General features: G+C 42.1%; 1 protein-coding gene across 1 annotated transcript in view; it reads left to right on the top strand.

The window, feature by feature from the left end:
- DNAH9 (dynein axonemal heavy chain 9) overlaps positions 1-20,335 on the top strand; it is a 369,577-nt gene that overhangs the window by 335,459 nt on the left and 13,783 nt on the right. Inside the window, exon 67 of the mRNA XM_055258020.2 lies at positions 805-987. Coding sequence (XP_055113995.2) covers positions 805-987 — 183 coding nt within the window. The remainder of the gene's footprint in view (positions 1-804; positions 988-20,335) is intronic.

The following is a 20,335-nucleotide window of genomic DNA, read 5'->3' as shown; positions in this document are numbered from 1 at the left end:
TTCAACCTCCGAGTGCTTGCCCCAAATTAACTCAGAGTCTCTGAGCCTCAATTCCAATTTTCCAGGAGAGAGACCCTACTTGTCCTAGCTCCCCTGATCTAATTAGCTGACAGTTGTGTGGGGAAAAGAATCGTGGGGTATAACAGGAGGTTGACATGATAGATTAGGGTGTTTCTTCCAGAACTCAAGGATAGAAACTGCAGTGTTGCCTCATAGAAACTCAGAACTGAGTGGATGGCCGGATACATAGATAGATAGATGACAGATGATAGATAGATAGATAGATAGATAGATAGATAGATAGATAGATAGATAGATAATTGATAAATTAGATGGATGATAGATAGATATTGTATATAACTGTATATAGATATACTGTATCTGGATATAGATAGATAGATTTGTCATTGCTGCTCATCACTTCAGCTTCACATGGCCCACAAGGGCCACCTTTTGTCCCAAGTCTGTTTTACAGCTTTCTAGTTTGATTCCCATAGCTAACTGGGTCAGCCTCTGAGTTTTTCAACTCCAAATTCTTAGAGAGGTGTTTGTGTTCATCTTATTATGCTAGGCATGCAAGTCCCAGGAACTTGGCCAGCCTATGAAGAGGTCCCACTGTGGTCAGTCAGTCCTCAGCCCTGACCTAGTTGACCTAGACAAGCAGGCAAGGGTTTGGCCAGGTCAGTGGGTGGAGGGGCAGCAGACGATGGGTGAGTGGCATCTCTAGTCGCACACTGCAGGCAAATGGATTCCTTCTGGAGAAGAGAGCCCTTCCTTAATGCTGTGTTTCCTTCTGTGGGGCAGGTCAAGGCACTTCTGGTAGAAATTTTGGAGCGGGTGACAGACGAGTTTAACATCCCAGAACTGATGGCCAAAGTGGAGGAGCGCACCCCTTACATTGTAGTTGCCTTCCAGGAGTGCGGCCGGATGAATATCCTCACTAGAGAGATTCAGCGCTCGCTGAGGGAGCTGGAGCTCGGCTTAAAGGTGAGCACGGTCTTGTAAGGCATGGGGGGGATGTTGCTAGGGGACACAGCTGGACCCCTATGGGGAAGAAGGAGCACTGGGGAAACTGGAAGCTGGGGAGCAGTTGTCCTGCAGCATCCTAGGTGCCCAAAAGGCACTACTCCCCAGAAACGAAAGTCTGGCCATGAGGTTGTCTGCAAGGACCAAGATGTTATACAATCTTTGACATTTCTCGTCAACAAGGAAAGAGTCTACTATTTCTACTACCAGTTTCTTAGACAAGTTTACTTTCCTCACCATGAGACGATGTAAAGTGCCTAGCACAGAGCCTGTTAATTACTGTTCACCACGATGACAGGTAAATGGGAGCTCTTGCTGCCTTTGAGGAGCTGAGGAAGGTGACTGCTGTCGATTTACACTGGCTTGTGGGGTTTTTTTGTTTTGTTTTGTTTTGTTTTTTGAGACAGAGTCTCGCTCTGTCGCCCAGGCTGGAGTGCAGTGGTGTGATCTCGGCTCACTGCAAGCTTCGCCTCCCGGGTTCACGCCATTCTCCTGCCTCAGCCTCCCGAGTAGCTGGGACTACAGGTGTCCGCCACCATGCCCGGCTACTTTTCTGTATTTTTAGGAGAGACAGGGTTTCACTGTGTTAGCCAGGATGGTCTTGATCTCTTGACCTCGTGATCTGCCCGCCTCAGCTTCCCAAAGTGCTGGGATTATAGGTGTGAGCCACCGCGCCCGGCCTACATTGGCTTGTTTATTAAAAGAATTATAAATGAACACTCAGACAAGCCCTGGAAGTCCAGGTATGGAACATGCTGGTGCCTTCATCATGTCTGTCTCTTGGGGTTAAACAGCCAGGGTCACATGTGGATAGGAAAAACATGTATGAGTTTTTTCACACAGAGTCACATAGATGATGAAACAGACTGCAAAATCTAGGTTAGGGCCAGGCGCGGTGGCTCATGCCTGTAATCCCAGCACTTTGGGAGGCCAAGGTGGGCGGATCACAAGGTCAGGAGATCGAGACCACCCTGGCTAGCACGGTGAAACCACGTTTATACTAAAAATGCAGAAATTAACCGGGCGCGGTGGCAGGCGCCTGTAGTCCCAGCTGCTGGGGAGGCTGAGGCAGGAGAATGGCGTGAACCTGGGAGGCGGAGCTTGCAGTGAGTCGAGATTGCGCCGCTGCACTGCAGCCTGGGCGACAGAGGGAGACTCTGTCTCAAAAAAAAACAAACAAAAAAAATCTAGGTTAAGGTTTTTTTTTGTTTGTTTGCTTAATCTCTTAATGTTCTTTCTCCTTCCTCCACCCCACCTTAACATGGGTAGAAGGAAATAAGGAAGGAGAGACAGGAAGGGAATGTTGAAGATGGACAATGTTTGGTAATGTTTCCAAATTCTGTGCCAGATTGTAACCAAATGAAGTACAGAATTCCACAGAGTAAATAAGAACTTTGCCTGTCATGTAATGCAGTTCCATTACTGAGGTACGCAGGTATATATTAGTAACTGTCTTGAGTAGGTTTGCTGCCATTTTAAAGGCTTATGGAACTTGGGTAATGTGGCGCAGCCTGTTTACCCATTCGACTTCCAATTCATTCACTCGTTTTTCTTCCCGAGAGCCTCTGCCGCGGTTGGTGTCATGAATCTCAGAGCTTGCCTGTGCAAAGATGCAGGGTGTGGGAGGTAGTTGCCTTTTCTTTCAGTCTGATTCAAGCAATGTTGATTGATGAGCCTCTTGGGCAAGTCTCAGCACTGCCTGCTGGAGGGTGCAAAGGAGATTGGAAAGGGAGCCTTCCCTTGCAGAAGGACAGTCTTGTGGGGAAACGAACACATACACTGATATAAAGCAGGGTGGAATTAATTAAGAACCACATAGAGAGACACGGGAGAAGAAAGAACAAACAAGTATTGTGTGTGGGACAAGGAAAGCCGCAGGGAAGAAGTGGCATTGAGGGGGTTCTGGAGGAAAGGTAGGATTGTGACAGGTGATCACAAAAGGCAGGGGCTCCTAGAGGCACAGAGCAGAGCAGCCCACGGTCTGTTCTCAGAGTTAACATGGTTTGGCTGCAGCTACAGGCCCACTCAGGTGAGCAACAGTGATAGGGTGAACTTCCAAAAGGTGACAAAACAATGATAGCAAAGCAGCCAGGACCTTTGTCTACTGGTCCCACTGCTAAATGGAAGATAAACAGAGAAATCTCCATTCAAACTTGCTGTCATGAATCCCAGACTCTCCTTAGGACCATCCCCCAAGCTGGCCTGGTCCTCAGACTCTAAGGAGGTTTTATCACATGTTCCCATCTCCACGCTCCAGTCCTACCAATCTCTAGGGGTGGGTCCTGGAAATCCACAATGTTTCATCACCAGCCAGGAAATTCTTATGATGACTCAAGTTTGGGAAGCACAGCATGAAGGTAAGAGGCAGAAGAAAAAAGTTAGACAGTGGTATTTGTGGCAAAATGAAGGTGCAAAGGGGATGGCAGCAGAGTTCAGAGAAGAGAGTTTTAAGTCTAGGGAACGGATAAAGCTGAGCTGGCCGGAAATGAGAACAGCGGGGAAAAGAGGCAAAGCAGGTGACTTGGCAGGAGGGGTTCGCAGGATGGCCTGGCCTGTGAGTGACAGGTGAAGGGCTCGAGTGGGGCAAGTCCCTCAGATGGAGCAGCGAGGAATGTCAGCTCCGATCTCTTCCCGGAACGCTGGTGGAAGGCAGGTTGGCTTTGCTGACCAGCTTACCTGGCAGGGGGAAGGGGAAGAGGAAATTCTACTTAAGGTTTTCCTTCCTCACTTTCTTAGTTTAACAATCACTTTATGCTGGGCACAGTGGCTCATGCCTGTAATCCCAGCACTTTGGGAGGCTGAGGTGGGTGGATCACAAGGTCAGGAGTTTGAGACCAGCCTGGCCATTATGGTGAAACCCTGTCTCTACTAAAAATACAAAAAAATTAGCCAGGCGTGGTGGTGGGCGCCTGTAGTCCCAGCTACTTGGGAGGCTGAGGCAGGAGAATGGTGTGAACCCGGGAGGTGGAGCTTGCAGTGAGCTGAGATCGCACCACTGCACTCCAGCCTGGGCCACAGAGCAGCGAGACTCCATCTCAAAAAAAAAAAAAAAAAAAAAAAGAAATCTGCACTTGTACCTGCTGAATATGTAACAGTATTTTAAAATTGAAAAAGGAAAAACAAATGCTTGCAACCAGAAAAATAAAATAAAAAAGTTCCAGGACTGTTTCAGGTTCAGCATAGGGAGACATAGGGCAACTCATGTTATCCAACACATTTGTTGGACAAACCCAAATGCTGTGCCCGGACTGGGCACCAAAGTTAGAAAATGTCTAATTTTTGAAGTCATTAAGTCAACACTGTTAGCATTCATGATAAAGATACTGTTATTCACCATACTTCATATTTGGCTGGATGGGAGGCCATAATGTCTACCCAAAAAGTATTAGCTACTGAAAGGCACGGCACTGAAAGCCTTGAGGACTACGGGAGCTCCAAGCACACAAAAGTGGTAAAGGAAGGAATCATCTGGGGAAGGCCAGCTGGCCACAAATATGTTCCCATAGAGAGGAATTCTTTTGGGAATTCACCACAGTTAGACATCTGTCTCTCAGCCTCACAAGAGGAGGAACCAGGTCCTGTGAGTATCCCAGAGCTGACTGGAAGGGGTACTGACTCCCACTAACCAAACTCACAAAAGCCTGATGTACCAAATGCCCAATGGCCAATTTATTCTGTTTCAATAACAACTAGGCACAATTTTCAAAGGGCCATATACTGACAGCAGACTGCCCAGAAATTATCTCCCTATGTAGGAAAACTACAGAAGACAAGTTCTTAGACTTTTAATGCCCAATACAGTAGCCATTAATGACAGGTGACTACTGAGCCTTGAAATGCGATAGTCCAAATTGAGATGTGCTATAAGCTTACATTACACACCACATCTCAAAGCCATAAGACCAAAAACTATAAAATAGTCTAGTAATTTTATATTTATTATATATTGAAATGATATTTGGTATTTTAGATATACTGAGTTAAATAAAAGTTAAATTCACCTGTTTGGTTTTTTACTTTTAAAATGTGAATTCCAGAAAATTTTTAATTACCTATGTGGCTCTCATATGTGGTTGCATTCTATTTCATTTAGGCAGTGCATATCTTTGATGGATGGCCAGAATCTGGGAGAGGCTAGGAACTAATTTTCTCCTTTTTTTTTTTTTTTCTGGAGACAGAGTCTCGCTCTGTCACCCAGGCTGGAGTGCAGCGGTGCGATCTTGGCTCACTGCAACCTCTGCCTCCCAGGTTCAAGCGATTCTCCTGCCTCAGCCTCCCAGCTCCCGCCACCACACCCAGCTAATTCTTGTATTTTTTTAGTAGAGACGGGGATTCACCTTATTGGCCAGGCTGGTCTCAAACTCCTGACCTTGTGATCCACCCACCTCAGCCTCCCAAAGTGCTGGGATTACAGGTGTGAGCCACTGCGCCTGGCCAGGAACTGATTTTTATCATTCAAACGTGTGATGGCGTCAGGCGTTTTTTTTCTATGCTTCAGTGGTTGATTGCCCCTCCTGATTGACAAAATCTGTTTCTAAAGATGTGAAGCTGTTCAAGTTTTAAAGTCTGGCTTGCTGACTGGGGATCTAATCTGGCTCTTTTTTTTTTTTTTTTTGAGATGGAGTCTTGCTCTGTTGCCAGGCTGGAGTGCAGTGGCACGACCTCGGCTCACTGCAACGTCCACCTCCTGGGTTCAAGCTATTCGCTATTCTGCCTCAGCCTCCCAAGTAGCTGGGATTACAGGTGCCCACCACCATGCTCGGCTAATTTTTGTATTTTTTAGTAGAGATGAGGTTTCACCACGTTGGCCAGGCTGGTCTCCAACTCCTGACCTCAAGTGATCCACCCGCCTCGGCCTTCCAACGTGCTGGGATTACAGGTGTGGGCCACCGCGCCCAGCCTACTCTGGCTCTTTATTCTGATGCACTGTGTGTTGACTTGAATAGTTCAGGTCTGGAAGGGTGGGCCGTGCTGTGGCCCTTTCATCCCCACCCACTGGGCAGCTATCCTGGCCTCTATGCATTTGGCCTTCCAGTACTCTACCAGAATACCTGAATAGAAAGGCTGCTGCCAGCCCAGCCTGGAAGCCAGCCTGGAAGGAGTGGGACCCTTATCACTTTCACTTCTTCCCATGTCCTCAGCTTCCAGTGTCTTAAACAAATGAAAGCTCCTTGCCAAGAACATCTTCATAGGGAAGAAAAAGCAGAGAGGAGCTAAGCCTCAGGACAGGTTACAGCATGGAGCCCCTCCAGGAGGGAGGACCTGGGTGCTGCTGCCCTGTGCCCTGGCCCTCTGTGGACTGAACGCCCGCTGCATGACCGTGAGCCCAGGGCAACAGCTGCTTCAGACACACCAGAGGCGCCCTTTGCAGATGGAGGTTCCTGGCCTCATTCCCAGAGATATGAGTCCTTAGTTTGGACTACAGCCTATGAATCCAAGCTTTTAACAGGCTCCCTGACTTAAAAGAACGAAGACCTACAGGAAAAATGAGGTTTTCACTCTGTATTATGCCAAGGAAAGATTATGAAAGCATTTATTGATAGGGATGAACGAAAGGGTTAAGGTCACAGCCAGATAGCCCTCCTATCCTGAAAAGGGGCCACCCAGGCTGTAGTTCTCCCAGAGTTTCCCTGCAATGCCAAAACCAAGGAAGCACCTTGTAGACCCTGAAATGCAGCATTTTCTTGAGCAAAGCGTCCAGTGTTTTAAGTTTTCTTTTTGTTGACTCTTGACCTGTGAGCAAGTAAGTGTGAATATTAATCGCTGTTAAACAGGATTCAGGCCAGAGGAGTTTAGGAAACTGGTTGAATGAACATAGGTGTCTTTGCTGCAGTATAGCTTGAGACTTTTTTTTTTTTTTTTTTTTGAGATGGAGTTTCGCTCTTGTTGTCCAGGCTGGAGAGCAATGGCGCAATCTCAGCTCACCGCAACCTCTACCTCCCAGGTTCAAGCAATTCTCCTGCCTCAGCCTCCTGAGTAGCTGGGATTATAGGCATGCGCCAGCATGCCCGGTTAATTTTGTAATTTTAGTAGAGAGGGGGTTTCTCAATGTTGGTCAGGCTGGTCTCAAACTCCCAACCTCAGCTGAATCACCTACCTCCACCACAAAGTGCTGGGATTACAGGCGTGAGCCACCATGCCCAGCCAATGATTTTTTATTTTCTTCTTTTCCTAAATGACTCCTGGTTCTCTTCTCCAGGGCTGTCCCTGCTTCACTGGCAAGCTGAGAGACAGAACATTCTTTAGAGTTCCATCACTTGCACATTCAATCAGTATGTGTAAAATTATTGTCAGAATACATTATAATCTTATTATAAGCAGATGTGAGAAATTTTTAAGAAAGCCAAGTTACACATATTATGTTCCTCTGCTTTCAAAATGATGTTAGATTTCTGAAGGGTGTTAAAAATTAAGTATTGCATATATTTTAAAATTTATTAGATCTTATTTTTAGAGTAATTTTAAGTTCACAGCAAAATTGCACAGAAGGTATGGAGATTTCCCATACACCTGCTGCCCTCAGAGACAAATTATCCCTCCTCAACTCTCAAATTCCCCACCAGAGTGGTACTTTTCTTATAATTGATGAATCTATACTCATACATCATTATCACCCAGGGTTCATGGTTTACATTGGGGTTCATTCTCAGTGTTACACTTTCTATGGGTCTGGACAAATAAATAATGACTTGTACCCACCATTACAGTATCATAAAAAGTAGTTTCACTGCCCTAAAACTCCTTTGTATTGGATATATTTTAAACTTTTTTTGTTTTCAGAGATGGAGTCTTTCTTTCTCTATTGCCCAGATTGGAGTGTGGTGGTGTGATCACGGCTCAAGAGATCTTCCCACCTCAGCCACATGCGTAGCTGGAACTACAGGTGCACACAACCACACCCGACTAACTTTTTATTTTTATTTTTGTAGAGATGGGGTCTCACTGTGTTGCCAGGCTGGTCTCCAACTACTGGTCTCAAACGATCCTCCTGCCTTGACCCAAAGTGTTGGAATTAACAGGCATGAGCCACTGTGCCTGGCTATTTTCAACTTTTTTCAAGCACGTTCTCTCTTCTTATAACAAAACTTATAGAAACAGTTTGTATGCCTTCACTGTTTTCAGAAACGGCACATCTCTGTATGAGGGATGGTAACACAGAGTGAGCTGTTGACTTAGCCCGGGGAAATGACCAGAAACAAGGACTTCTGAGTTCATCTGTATCTGCCTCGCTCTGGCCCAGTCCTCAAAGCACATCCCAAACACCAGGACATTTCCGTCACATAGCCCAGTGTGCCGCCAGCAGTCCACAACCTGACACCTTAGGAGCTCTGCTGAGTCATGTTATCGGGTGACTCCAGAATGGGGCCTTTATTCCCCTATCAACTCACAGGACAGACGACATTCACATGTACGGTATCTTCCCATAGACGCACCCAAATTTCATACAACCCCAAACAATTTTGTGTAGAAGCAAATTTAGTAGAACTATATTTTGCTGTACTGTTTGTAAAGGCATTTTATAACCATGGAAGTTAATTGGCCATTGAAAACTTCTTAAAATTTGTATTCTAAAGGGAAAAATGAATACAGTATGGCCTGTATTTTTTAAAAAATATCTGTTGGACTCATTTCAATTTTGAAGTGAGTCATCACTTTTCGACACATCTTCTTAACCAAAGGTTGGCAAACAAGTAGTGCTATTGTATGTACATAAAAATTTGTACTAAAACTGGCATTTGTAGTTTTTAACGTAAGCCAGGCATGGTGGCTTACACCTGTAATCCTAGCACTTTGGGAGGCCTAGGCGGGTGGATCACTTAAGGCCAGGAGTTTGAGACTAGCCTAGCCAACATGGCCAAATCCCATCTCTACTGGAAATACAAAAATTAGCCGGGCATAGTGGCTATGACAGGAGGATTGCTTGAGGCCAGGAGTCTGTAGACCAGTCTGGGCAACATAGTGAGACCCTATCTCGAGGAAAAAAAAAAAATTAAAAATTCGGCCGGGTGTGGTGGCTCACGCCTGTAATCCCAACATTTTGGGAGGCCAAGGTGGGTGGATTATGAGGTCAGGAGCTTAAGACCAGCCTGGACAAGATAGTGAAACCCCATCTCTACTAAAAATACAAAAATTAGCCGGGCTTGGTGGCGGCTGCCTGTAATCCCAGCTACTCGGGAGGCTGAGGCAGGAGAATTGCTTGACCCTGGAAGGCAGAGGTTGCAGTGAGCTGAGATCGCACCACTGCACTCTAGCCTGGGTGACAGAGCAAAACTCCATCTCAAAAAAAAAAAAAAAATTAAAAATTCAGTTCCTTTTTCACATTAGTTACATTTCATGTGTTCAGTAGCCACATGTGATCTTATTAGCACAGATACAGAATGTCTTTACTGTCATAGGAAGCTCTGGTGGATGGTGGTATTTTAGGCAAAAAGGCTAGGTTTTCTGTTTGGTAATGTACACTACTGTGTATGTTTTTGCCAAAGCTATGTTACTTTTTTTTTTTTTTTTTTTGACAGAGTCTTGCTCTGTTGCCCAGGCTGGAGTTCAGTGGCATGATCTTTGCTCACTGCAACCTCTACCTTCTAGGTTCAAGCAATTCTTGTGCCTCAGCCATCCAAGTAGCTGGGATTACAGGCATGTACCATTACACCCAGCTAATTCTTTATTTTTTTTCTTGTAGATACCAGGCCTCACTGTGTTTCCCAGGCTGGTTTCATACTCCTGGGCTCAAAGTGATCCTCCTGCCTTGGCTTCCCAAAGTGCTGAGATGATAGGCATGAGCCACTGTGCCCAGCTCTCAATTTGTAATTTTATAATTTAAATTCACTTGCATTTAAATAGCCACATGTGGCTAGTGGCTATCGTATGAGACACTGTAAACCTAAAATATATGTATTTGGGTCCTGTAATGTAAGGCCAAGGACAATGGATAAGGACTTGCCTTGTAGCTGTGTTTGCTAAAGAGAATATCAGGTAGTTTCCCCATAAAGCACAATACTTCATCCTGTCCCTAAAGGTGAATTTCAGCCCTTCTCTCCTAAAATGGCTTGTAGCCCTTAAAGGTCATTTTTTTTTCCATTCACAGCAATCACTTTTCCCACTGACCTCTCTCCTGGTTCTCTTCTCCAGGGCTGTATCAGTCAGGTACGGCTGCTGTAACAAAATACCATAGACCATGTGGCTTAAACAACAGACATTTATTTCTCATAGTTCTGGAGGCTGAAAGTCTAAGATCAAGCACTGGCAAATTTGGTTTCTGGTGAGGGCTCTCTTCTGGGCTTGTGGACAGGTGTCTCCTCTCTGTGTCCTCAAATGGCAGGGAGGCAGAACAAGAAAAGGGGAAAGTAGGAGACAGACTGAGAGATTTCTTCCTCTTCTCATAAGGCGAAAGTCCTATCAGATTAGTCCTTCATCCGTATGACGTCACTTAACCTTAATTACCTCCTTAAAGACTCTATTTCCAATACAGTCACATGGAGGGCTGGGGCTTCAACATATGAATTTGCCAGGGACACAGCCCAGTCCATAGCAGGGGGTTTTCTCACCTGTCCACCCTACAGCTGCTGCCCACAGAGAAGTTGCTGCATTAGCCTGACTTACCGTTGGAGCCTCCTGTACCCAGACTCAGTGCTTCTACCAGCCACCAACCCACAGCACTTTTGTGCTGCTCAGGCCTCAAGGGGCATCAACCTATGACATCAGTGGTTTTACCTTGCTTTTGCCCCTCCTTATCACTCTCACTCACATGATTCTGATTCTCATTCACAAATAGGACGAAGTGGTATCAAAGCTACTGGGCATTGGGAGTATGTCCTGTTAATGGGCATAATCCATCATGTTTGTTAGAAAAGAAGTGCTGACAAGGCCAGGCGCGGTGGCTCACGCATGTAATCCCAGCACTTTGGGAGGCCGAGGCGGGTGGATCACGAGGTCAGGAGATGGAGACCATCCTGGCTAACACAGTGAAACCCCGTCTCTACTAAAAATATAAAAAATTAGCCAGGCGTGGCGGCAGGCGCCTGTAGTCCCAGCTACTCGGGAGGCTGAGGCAGGAGAATGGTGTGAGCCCGGGAGGCGGAGCTTGCAGTGAGCCAAGATCGCACCACTGCACTCCAGCCTGGGCGACAGAGCGAGACTCCGTCTCAAAAAAAAAAAAGAAAAGAAGTGCCGACAACCACTGATCTGGGGCGCCTCCTATCTCCCTGGAAGGCAACGTGCTTCAGCCACTGCTGCCTCTGCCACAGTGCGGGCTCCAGGCTGTCTTGGCACGTGTCTGCAATAGCCATCCCCTAGCTTCTTTCCCTGGCTAAGGCTCTTTCTTAAAAACACACCTGCAAATGTGTCATATCTAAGCCTTTCCATGACTGATCCAACTTGACTGTGTTTACTTACATCTTCTGTACCTCTGCAGTACATAGATCCAGCATTATTCCTGGGTTAATATGCACTTATGCCTGCATTTCTTTATAATTGCTATTAAGTTATCACCCAAGCCTTTTCCATGAATACAAACCCTGCTTCCTCAGCTAAACTGGAAACTCCTCAAGCAAAGACTCTCCTAATTGCTGTACATTTCTGGAGGAAAACAGTCTGGTATAGCTCTCTCTCTCTCTGTTTACCATGGGTCTGAGTAAAGGGAGGGAGGTCAACTACATTGGTTCACTCCTCAGGATATGTCTTTCTGTTTAAAATAATTTGTTTGCCTACCAATGCAGATAGTCTGTAGCCTGAAAAGGATTCAATGGGCTTTCTTTTTATAAATCAGGGATTTGGAAAATTACACACACACACTATAATCAGTCCACTAAAAGTTAGTAGAATTGATTATTCATGGCGATTTTTCAGTTTTTGAATAATTCCTTTTACATACTTAGAGGTTTTTTTGGCCTAAACAGAGAAAGGTAAAAACTTTAAAGGAAAATTTATAATTGTGGTAGCAATCTCTGAAAATTGTTATTGAAACAATGCTTAAAAGTAACTCATGTGGCCTTCTGCTTATGACCAACAAGCCAGATTTACCTTTCCACCTTAAACTGCTAGAAAATTAGACAAGCTATGAAAAATATCAGTTTTCAGATATTAAACAACAGGCAGAATAAGACTATGATACTTGAGAGAAAGGAAATAAGAAATGTGAGCCCTTCATTGCACAAGCTACAGGTTACAGTTCAGGAACCCAGAACAGCCCCACAGTCTTGCTGAACTGGAAAGACGTAGAATTTGCGGAGTACAGTACCTAAGGTGGGGAGCTGCACAGAGAAAGAGCTCCAGAGATCCACAGAAGGAATCCCCTTGAGACTTTGGCTCTGCACATGAGTGAGAGGAAACTACCCACGGCTGAGAAGGAACCACCAGAAAAAACTACAGAAAACAATTCTCAGAGTTCACAAAGCGCTGGGAATAGTTTGTGTTCCCGTTAGCCAGAGTAGAAATTACTCAAAAAATAGGAGGTGTCAGGGAGAATTCCCAGAAGTGTATCAGCTTAGTAATGGGGCTGCATTGAACCTAGACTAAAAGCTGGTCTGACCCCACCCTAGCAAACTTAAATGCAAGCCACCAACAGATCCATTGATTTCAAGTAAATTAAGTGCAGGCTAAAAATAAATTCCACCACTGTTTAAAGGAATATGACAAAATTCAACACTCAATAATGTAAAATTCATAGTGCCTGACACAGAGTAAACAAATTACAGCCACGTAAAGAAGTAGGAATACATGGGCCGCGCGCGGTGGCTCACGCCTGTAATCCCAGCACTTTGGGAGGCTGAGGCAGGTGGATCACGAGGTCAGGAGATCAAGACCATCCTGGCTAACATGGTGAAACCCCGTCTCTACTAAAAATACAAAACATTAGCCAGGTGTGGTGGCGGGCGCCTGTAGAGCTTGCAGTGAGCGGAGATCGCCACTGCACTCCAGCCTGGGCAACAGAGAGAGACTCCATCTCAAAAAAAAAAAAAAAAAAATGTGATCAATTGAAATGAAGCCAGAAATGACAGAGACAATGGAAGACAAAGATGTTAAAACAACTATTATAAGTTTACACCATATATTCAAGAAGCTAGAAGAAAACAAGAGTATGATAATGTAAAACATGTAAGATATTTATTAAAAGACCCAAATGGAATTTATAGAGATGAAAAATACAATATTGATATGAAAAAATGAACTTTGGAGGATTCACAGCTGAGTAGGGACTGCAGGAGAAAAGATCGGTAACCATGAATACACAGCAATAAAAATACCTAGAATGATGAAAAAACTGAAAAAAGTAAACAAATCACTAGGTCCTGTAGGATAATATCAAGTGGTCTAACATACATGTAATTGGTGTCCCAAAAGGATGGGGTTGGTGATGGGGAAGGGGGGGCCAAAAAAACTATTTGAAGAAATAAGGGCCACAGTTTTGCAAATTTGATGAAAACCACAAAACCTGTAGGTACAAGAAGCTCAACAAACCCCCTGCAGAATAAGCCTAATGAAAACATTGTAAATACACCTCACAGTAAAACTGCTGAAACCCAGGGATAAAGAAAAATTTTAAAAGCAGCAAGAGGAGAAAAATAAAAATTAGATTTAAAGGATCAAAGAAAAGAATGATGGCAGACTTCTTGTCAGAAGCTGTGCAAGCCAGAAGAAAGTGGAGAACTGTCATTAAAGTACTAAAAGAAAAAAAACTGTAAACTTAGAATTCTTTGCCCAGGAAAAAATAGCTTTAAAAAAAGAAAACTAAGTAAAGATGTTTTCAGACAACTGAAATAATTCATAGCCAACAAGCCTGTGAGACAAGAAATGTTAAAGAAATTTCTTAGAACCCGGGAGGCGGAGGTTGTGGTAAGCTGAGATTGCACCACTGCACTCCAGCCTGGGTAACAGAGCAAGACTCTGTCTCAAAAAAAAAAGAAAGAAAGAAATTTCTTAGAAAGAAAGAAAATGATATCATATGGAAATTTGGATCTAAACAAAGAAATAATGGTCTCCACAGATGGTAAATATGTGAGTAATATGAAAGACATTTTTACTCATCCAAAATCTTTTTTTAAAAAAATAGACTGTTTAAAACAAAAACAATAAAAATTTACTGTGGGCTTTAAGCATATGTAAAACCAAAATGTATGCCAACAACAGCATGAAAAATGGGAGGAGAGAAATAGAAGCATATTGTATATGATTCTTACACCATATGTGGAGTGGTATAATTTTGAAGTTAGGGTGTGATGAGTTAGAGATATGTATTGTAAATCCTACAGTAGCATTCAGCAAACTATTGGCCAACAGGCCAAATCCAGCCCACAACCTGTTTTGGCAAGTAAACATTGGAAGACAGCCACAATCATTCATTTATACATTGTCTATGGCTATTTTTGTGCTACAATAGCAGAATTGAGTAGTGTCAGCAGAGATCATGTAGCCCACAAAGCCTGTAATATTTATTTACTATTTGACACTTCACAGGAAAAAAAAAAAAAGGTTTGTCAATTCTTGCCCTAGAGCAGCCAAAAAATAAATAATCTATAATTATTGTAGTTACTGTATTGGTAACTACATTAAATATAAATGGCTTAAGTGCCCAGGGTACTGATTAGAACTGCCAGATCCGATTTTTAAAAAGCAAGACCTAGCTATATGCTGTTATGTCAGGAGTCCTGTCATGTCAGGAGTCCTGTCTCCAGACCAGTCGTACATTTGGAGATTTGCTAGAAGGACTCATGAGTTTCAGCATATGATTGTATTAATACATATGGCTAAAATTTGTTATGGTGCTGTAGTAAGAATACACACATAGCCAGATCATAAGGGAAAAAGACATAGGTGGAGTCAGGAGAAATCCATGTATAGGTTTCCATATGCTGCCTCCCTCTCATGAAGGATCACATAGAGTGCATCCTCTCTCCAGCACTGGAAATGGAGTAACATTTGTGTAACATTTCTGCCCAGGGAATTCCATTAGAGACCCCAGTACCCAAAGATTTTGTTAGGAGCTGGTCACATAGGCACCCTCTGTCTAGTACATTCCAAAATTCCATGCTTCCAAATGGGAAGTAGGTATTCAGTGTAAACCAAATTGTTTGCACAGTCTGGATATAGTCAACCACCCTTTTCTATTAACCGTTAACGAGGAGCTAAGTTTCTAGATGCCAGCCACAGGCCAACCTTGCTAGCAGGCATTTCTAAGGATAGCAGTCTCAAGCTTGCCCCTTAACTCTTTCAGCACAGCTGATTACCAAAACAAAGGACAAAAAAACTTTACATATCCAACTAAACATGGGTTAGAAGAAAAAGATGAGAAAAAATATAAAAACACTAATCAAAACAAAGTTGTAGAGGCTATATAAAAATCAAACTATATTTTTAAATAAGCAATATTACCATGGATGAAGAGGAGTATTATATAATAACTCAATTTGTCAAGAGGATATAACAATCCTAAGTGTATAGGCACCTCATAACAAAGTGTCAAAATACATAAAGCAAAAAAATGATAGAATCAAAAGGAGAAATAAACAAATCCACAATTATAGTTGGTTTCAAAACTCCTCTCTCAATAGTTAGTAGAACAAGTAGACAGAAAACTAGTTAGGATAAAAAAGACTTGGCAAAATTATCAACCAACTTAACCAATTTTACAGACACTCCAACAATGGCAGAATACACATACTTTTCAAGAGTACACAGAACACTCACCAAAATCAACTATATTTTATGTCATAAAGCAATATGAGAGGATTAAAATCATACACAGTATATTAACTGACCATAGCATAATTGAACTAAAAATCAACAACAGAAATATATCAGAAAACCCAAAAGTATTTGGAAATTAAATAGCACATTTCTAAATAATTCTAACTATATTGAATAAAATTAAAACATATAAAATTGGTAACATGTAATTAAAGCAGAACTTAGACAGAAATGTGTAGCATGAGATGCCAATATCAGCAATGAAAAAAGTTCCCAAGTCAATTATCTAAGCTGCACCTTAAGAAACTAGAAAAAAAATGGCAAAACAAACCCAAAGTAAACAAAAGGAAGGAAATAATAAAGAGCAGAATTAATGAAAGTGAAAACAAAAAAATTTTAAAACTTTATGAAACCAAAAGCTGGTTCTTTTAAAAATGAATAAAAATTAATTAACATTTACCTGAATTTATAAGAAAAAAAGAAAAAACAAAAACTTGAAAAAATCAGAATGGAAGGGGAGATATCATCATAAATCCTATAGACATTAAAAGCATTATAAGCGAATAATATGAATAATTTTCTGCAATCAAATTAAACCACTTAAATGAAGTGAACCAATTCCCTATGAGACTCCATCAAAGCTCACCCAAGTAAAAAGTAAAATGTACAACCTAAATAGCCCATATGTGTTTAAAAAATTGAATTCATGATTTAAAATTTCCCACAAAGAAAACCCCTGATCCACAAAGTATCCTTGGTAAATTCTACAAACATTTAAGGATGAAATAATACCAATTTTACATAAACTCTCCTACTTCCAGGAAGAGGGATAGACTTATGTTTCCCTATTCCTCCTGCTAAGTATAAATAAAAACCATGGCCATTTTATATAGAAGAAACATAAGACTCGGAAACATGTAGAGAGGAATGAAGACTATCTAGGAACCTCAGGACCCAAGAAAGGAAAAGATAGTGAGTTTCTTGAATTTTCTTTATGCCTCATAGACCTCAGAATGGGAGAAAAAAAAAAAAAGCCAGCAAGCCAGAAATGCCAGTGGATGCAGACAAAACAACAACAACAAAACTGTTCTCTTCAGCAGAGAGAGATGAACCAGCAAAGAGACAGCCTAGCAAGACAGAAAATTTTTAGACAATAAGCATGCTAATTCAGCCATACACCACAGAAAAAACAGGAATCCTTATCATGATGGAAATGTTTTGTGTCTTGACTGTATCAATGTCAATATCTTGGTTGTGATATTGTACTATAGTTTTGCAAGCTGTTACCATTAGGGGAAACCAGGTAAAGGATACACAAGATCTGTCTGTATTATTCCTTACAACTATAAATATACCTATAAATATCTCAAAATTGTAAGTTTTTTAAATCACCATACAAAACCTGCAGATGTTTATAACAGCATTATTCATAACTGCCAAAACTTGGAAGCAACCAAGATGTACTTCAGTAGGTAAATAAACTGCAGTACATCCAGACAGTGGATATTATTCAATGCTTTAAAAAAAATCAGCTATCAAGCCATGAAAAGAAACAGAGGGAACTTAAACACATATTACTAAGTGAAAGATGCCAGTATGAAAAGGCTACATACTGTATTATTCTAACTATGTGACATTCTGAAAAAGGTAAAACAATGGAGGCAGTAAAAACACTGGTTGCCCAGAGTTGAGTGAGGACGGCATGAGTAGGTCAAGCACCGAAAAATTTTAGGACACTGAAACAATAATGATGAATATGATACTATAATGGTGGATACTTGTCATATACTATAATGATACAACATGGTACTATATTTGTACGATACTGTAATGGTGGATACGTACAATTATAATGCAATGATATATGATACTATAATGGTGGATACGTGTCATTACACTATAATGATACAATATGATACTATAGTGGTAGATACATGTCATTATAAATGTGTCCAAACACATAGAATGTACAACACAAAGGGCAAACCCTATGGTAAACTATGGACTCTGAGTGATAATGAGGTGAATGCAGGTTTATCACTTGTAACAAATGTACCGCTCTGGTGGGGAATGTTGATAGTGGCGGAGACTGTGCATGTGTGGAGGCAGAAGATATAAGGGGAATCTCTGTACTTTCTGCTCAATTTGCTGTGAAACTAAAACTGTCCTAAAAAAAAAAAAAGTATATTAAGAAAAGGCATAGAGAAAACTTCTCAACACATTTTATGAAAACAGAATTAACATGACACCAAATACATTATGAGCAAATGACAGATCAGCTTTCCTCATAAACACAAATGCAAAATTCCTTAGCAAAATGTTAACAAATCAAATCACACAATATAAGAAAAAGATAATATATCATGGCTAAATGCGGTAATCCTAGGAATACAAGATTAGTTTTAAGATTCAAAAATCAGTGAAGTTTACCATATTAATGTGCTAAATTTAAAAATCATATGATCATCTTCATAAATGCAGAAAAGGCGTTTGACAAAATTTAACACCCAATCTTCATTTTAAAATATAAAAAAAAAAAACAGAAATCAAAGGAAATGTCAACTTAAAGGATATCCAAAGAAAACATATTTAATTGTGAGGGACTGCCTGCTTTCTAAGTTTGGGGAAAAGGCAAGGTTTTCCACCCTCATCACTTTTGTTCTTCATTGCCATGAATGTCCTTGATAATACGGTAAGGGAAGACATGGCTACACAGATGGGATCTCATAAAACAAAGGGAATTGTCTTCTTTGATAATTTATTTTGTCCTTTGCACTAAATTTAATCTTTGTACTTAATGTTATTTTATTAAATAATCAGCTATTTAAAGGGAAACAATTATTACATAAGCTATACATTGCATGTAGCAATGAATTATCACATAACTACAGATATGAGGAAGACTGTATTGTCTCAGAAGCTTGATTTGGGCTCAGAGATATAAGCAGCATATTAAACCCGTTTCTCAGAAGCCTGTGTACACTAAAGCAGAGATTCCAAACAAAGGAAACAGTTTTTTTCTATTTTAACCTAATAATGATATTCATTTCAGCAGATCCTTAGGGAAATCTACCAGAAGAAACTTGCTCATCAAATTCGGGTTTGATTGAAAGTGATAAATTTTGGTGGCACATACAGGGCTCTTTTATGTCCCATTGAGCCTTGATGTGGCCTCAGATTCATCACAACACCCTGCTCTGGTCATCCACCTCAAAACATCTGGATAGATACATGGAATGAAATCTATTTTCTATCCCTGTAATAAAGTCCTGTTACTTGGGGGAAAACGTTTGTAATTCACACTGTACTCATTCAGGCTGGTCCATCTGTCGCTGGTCTGATTAGGGATATTTGTCTTTTCTTTAAAACATTGAGGTTTTTATGTCTTAAAATAGTCCGGCCACCAGACACTACAGTCTAGAAAGTGAATTCGTAATAATTACACTCCATGTGGGAAGTTCATAAAGAAGTTACCAGTTTAGTTTATTTCTTATAAATCAGGATCCTCTGGCTGTCACTCAGGAGACTGAAATATGTTCATCTTAAGGTAGGTATGCTTAACTGTTTTTAAGAATTCCAAAAGTGAGCCAGGTGCGGTGGCTCACGCCTGTAATCCCAGCACTTTGGGAAGCCAAGGCAGGTGGATCACCTGAGGTCAGGAATTTGAGACCAGCCTAGCCAACATGGTGAAACCCTGTCTCTACTAAAAATACAAAAATTAGCCGGGTGTGGTAGTGGGCGCCTGTAATCCCAGCTACTTGGGAGGCTGAGGCAGGAGAATTGCTTGAGCTTGGGAGGCGGAGGTTGCAGTGAGCTGAGATCATGCTACTGCACTCCAGCCTGGGTGATAAAGCAAGACTCTGTCTTAAAAAAAAAAAAAAAAAAAAAAAAAAAGAATTCCAAAAGTGGCTGGGCGCGGTGGCTCATGCCTGTAATCCCAGCAGTTCCAGAGATCAAGGTGGGCAGATCACCTGAGGTCAGGGTCAGGAGTTCAAGACCAGCCTGGCCAACATGGCGAAACCCCATCTCTACTAAAAATACAAAAATTAGCTGGGCGTGGTGGCAGACACCTATAATCCCAGCTACTCAGGAAGCTGAGGCAGGAGAATCGCTTGAACCTGGGAGGCGGAGGTTGCAGTGAGCAGAGATTGTGCCCCTGCACTCCAGCCTAGGTGACAGAGCAAGACGCCATCTCCAAAAAAAAAAAAAAAAAAGAATTCCAAAAGTTAAGAGAAAGAGTTAGACCTAGAATTCCATGTGCCAGTCTCCTGTCCCACAGGCCAGGAGACTCCAGGCCCTATGGAGGTGAGAACATCTTACATTTTAGCAGTCTGCCCTTGATGAGACAGCCAAACGTTGTCAGGTGCCCTAACACCTGTTACAGAAACCACAACAATAGAAATGGGGTCTTCAAGAAGTTGCCACAGATCATTGGCAGAGCCAAAGTTACAAAGTTTGCTTTAAAGATGGTGTTCAGGCTGGGCACGGTGGCTCACACCTGTAATCCCAGCACTTTGGGAGGCTGAGGCGGGCTGATCACTTGAGGTCAGGAGTTCAAGACCAGCCAGGCCAACATGGTGAAACCCTGTCTCTAGTAAAAATACAAAAATTAGCTGGTCATGGTGGC

The sequence above is a fragment of the Symphalangus syndactylus genome, chromosome 20 (assembly GCF_028878055.3).
Source record: "Symphalangus syndactylus isolate Jambi chromosome 20, NHGRI_mSymSyn1-v2.1_pri, whole genome shotgun sequence".
In the NCBI taxonomy this organism is placed as follows: domain Eukaryota; kingdom Metazoa; phylum Chordata; class Mammalia; order Primates; family Hylobatidae; genus Symphalangus; species Symphalangus syndactylus.
The sequence above is the reverse complement of the archived record's forward strand: the minus strand, read 5'-3'. Positions and strand labels throughout refer to the sequence as shown.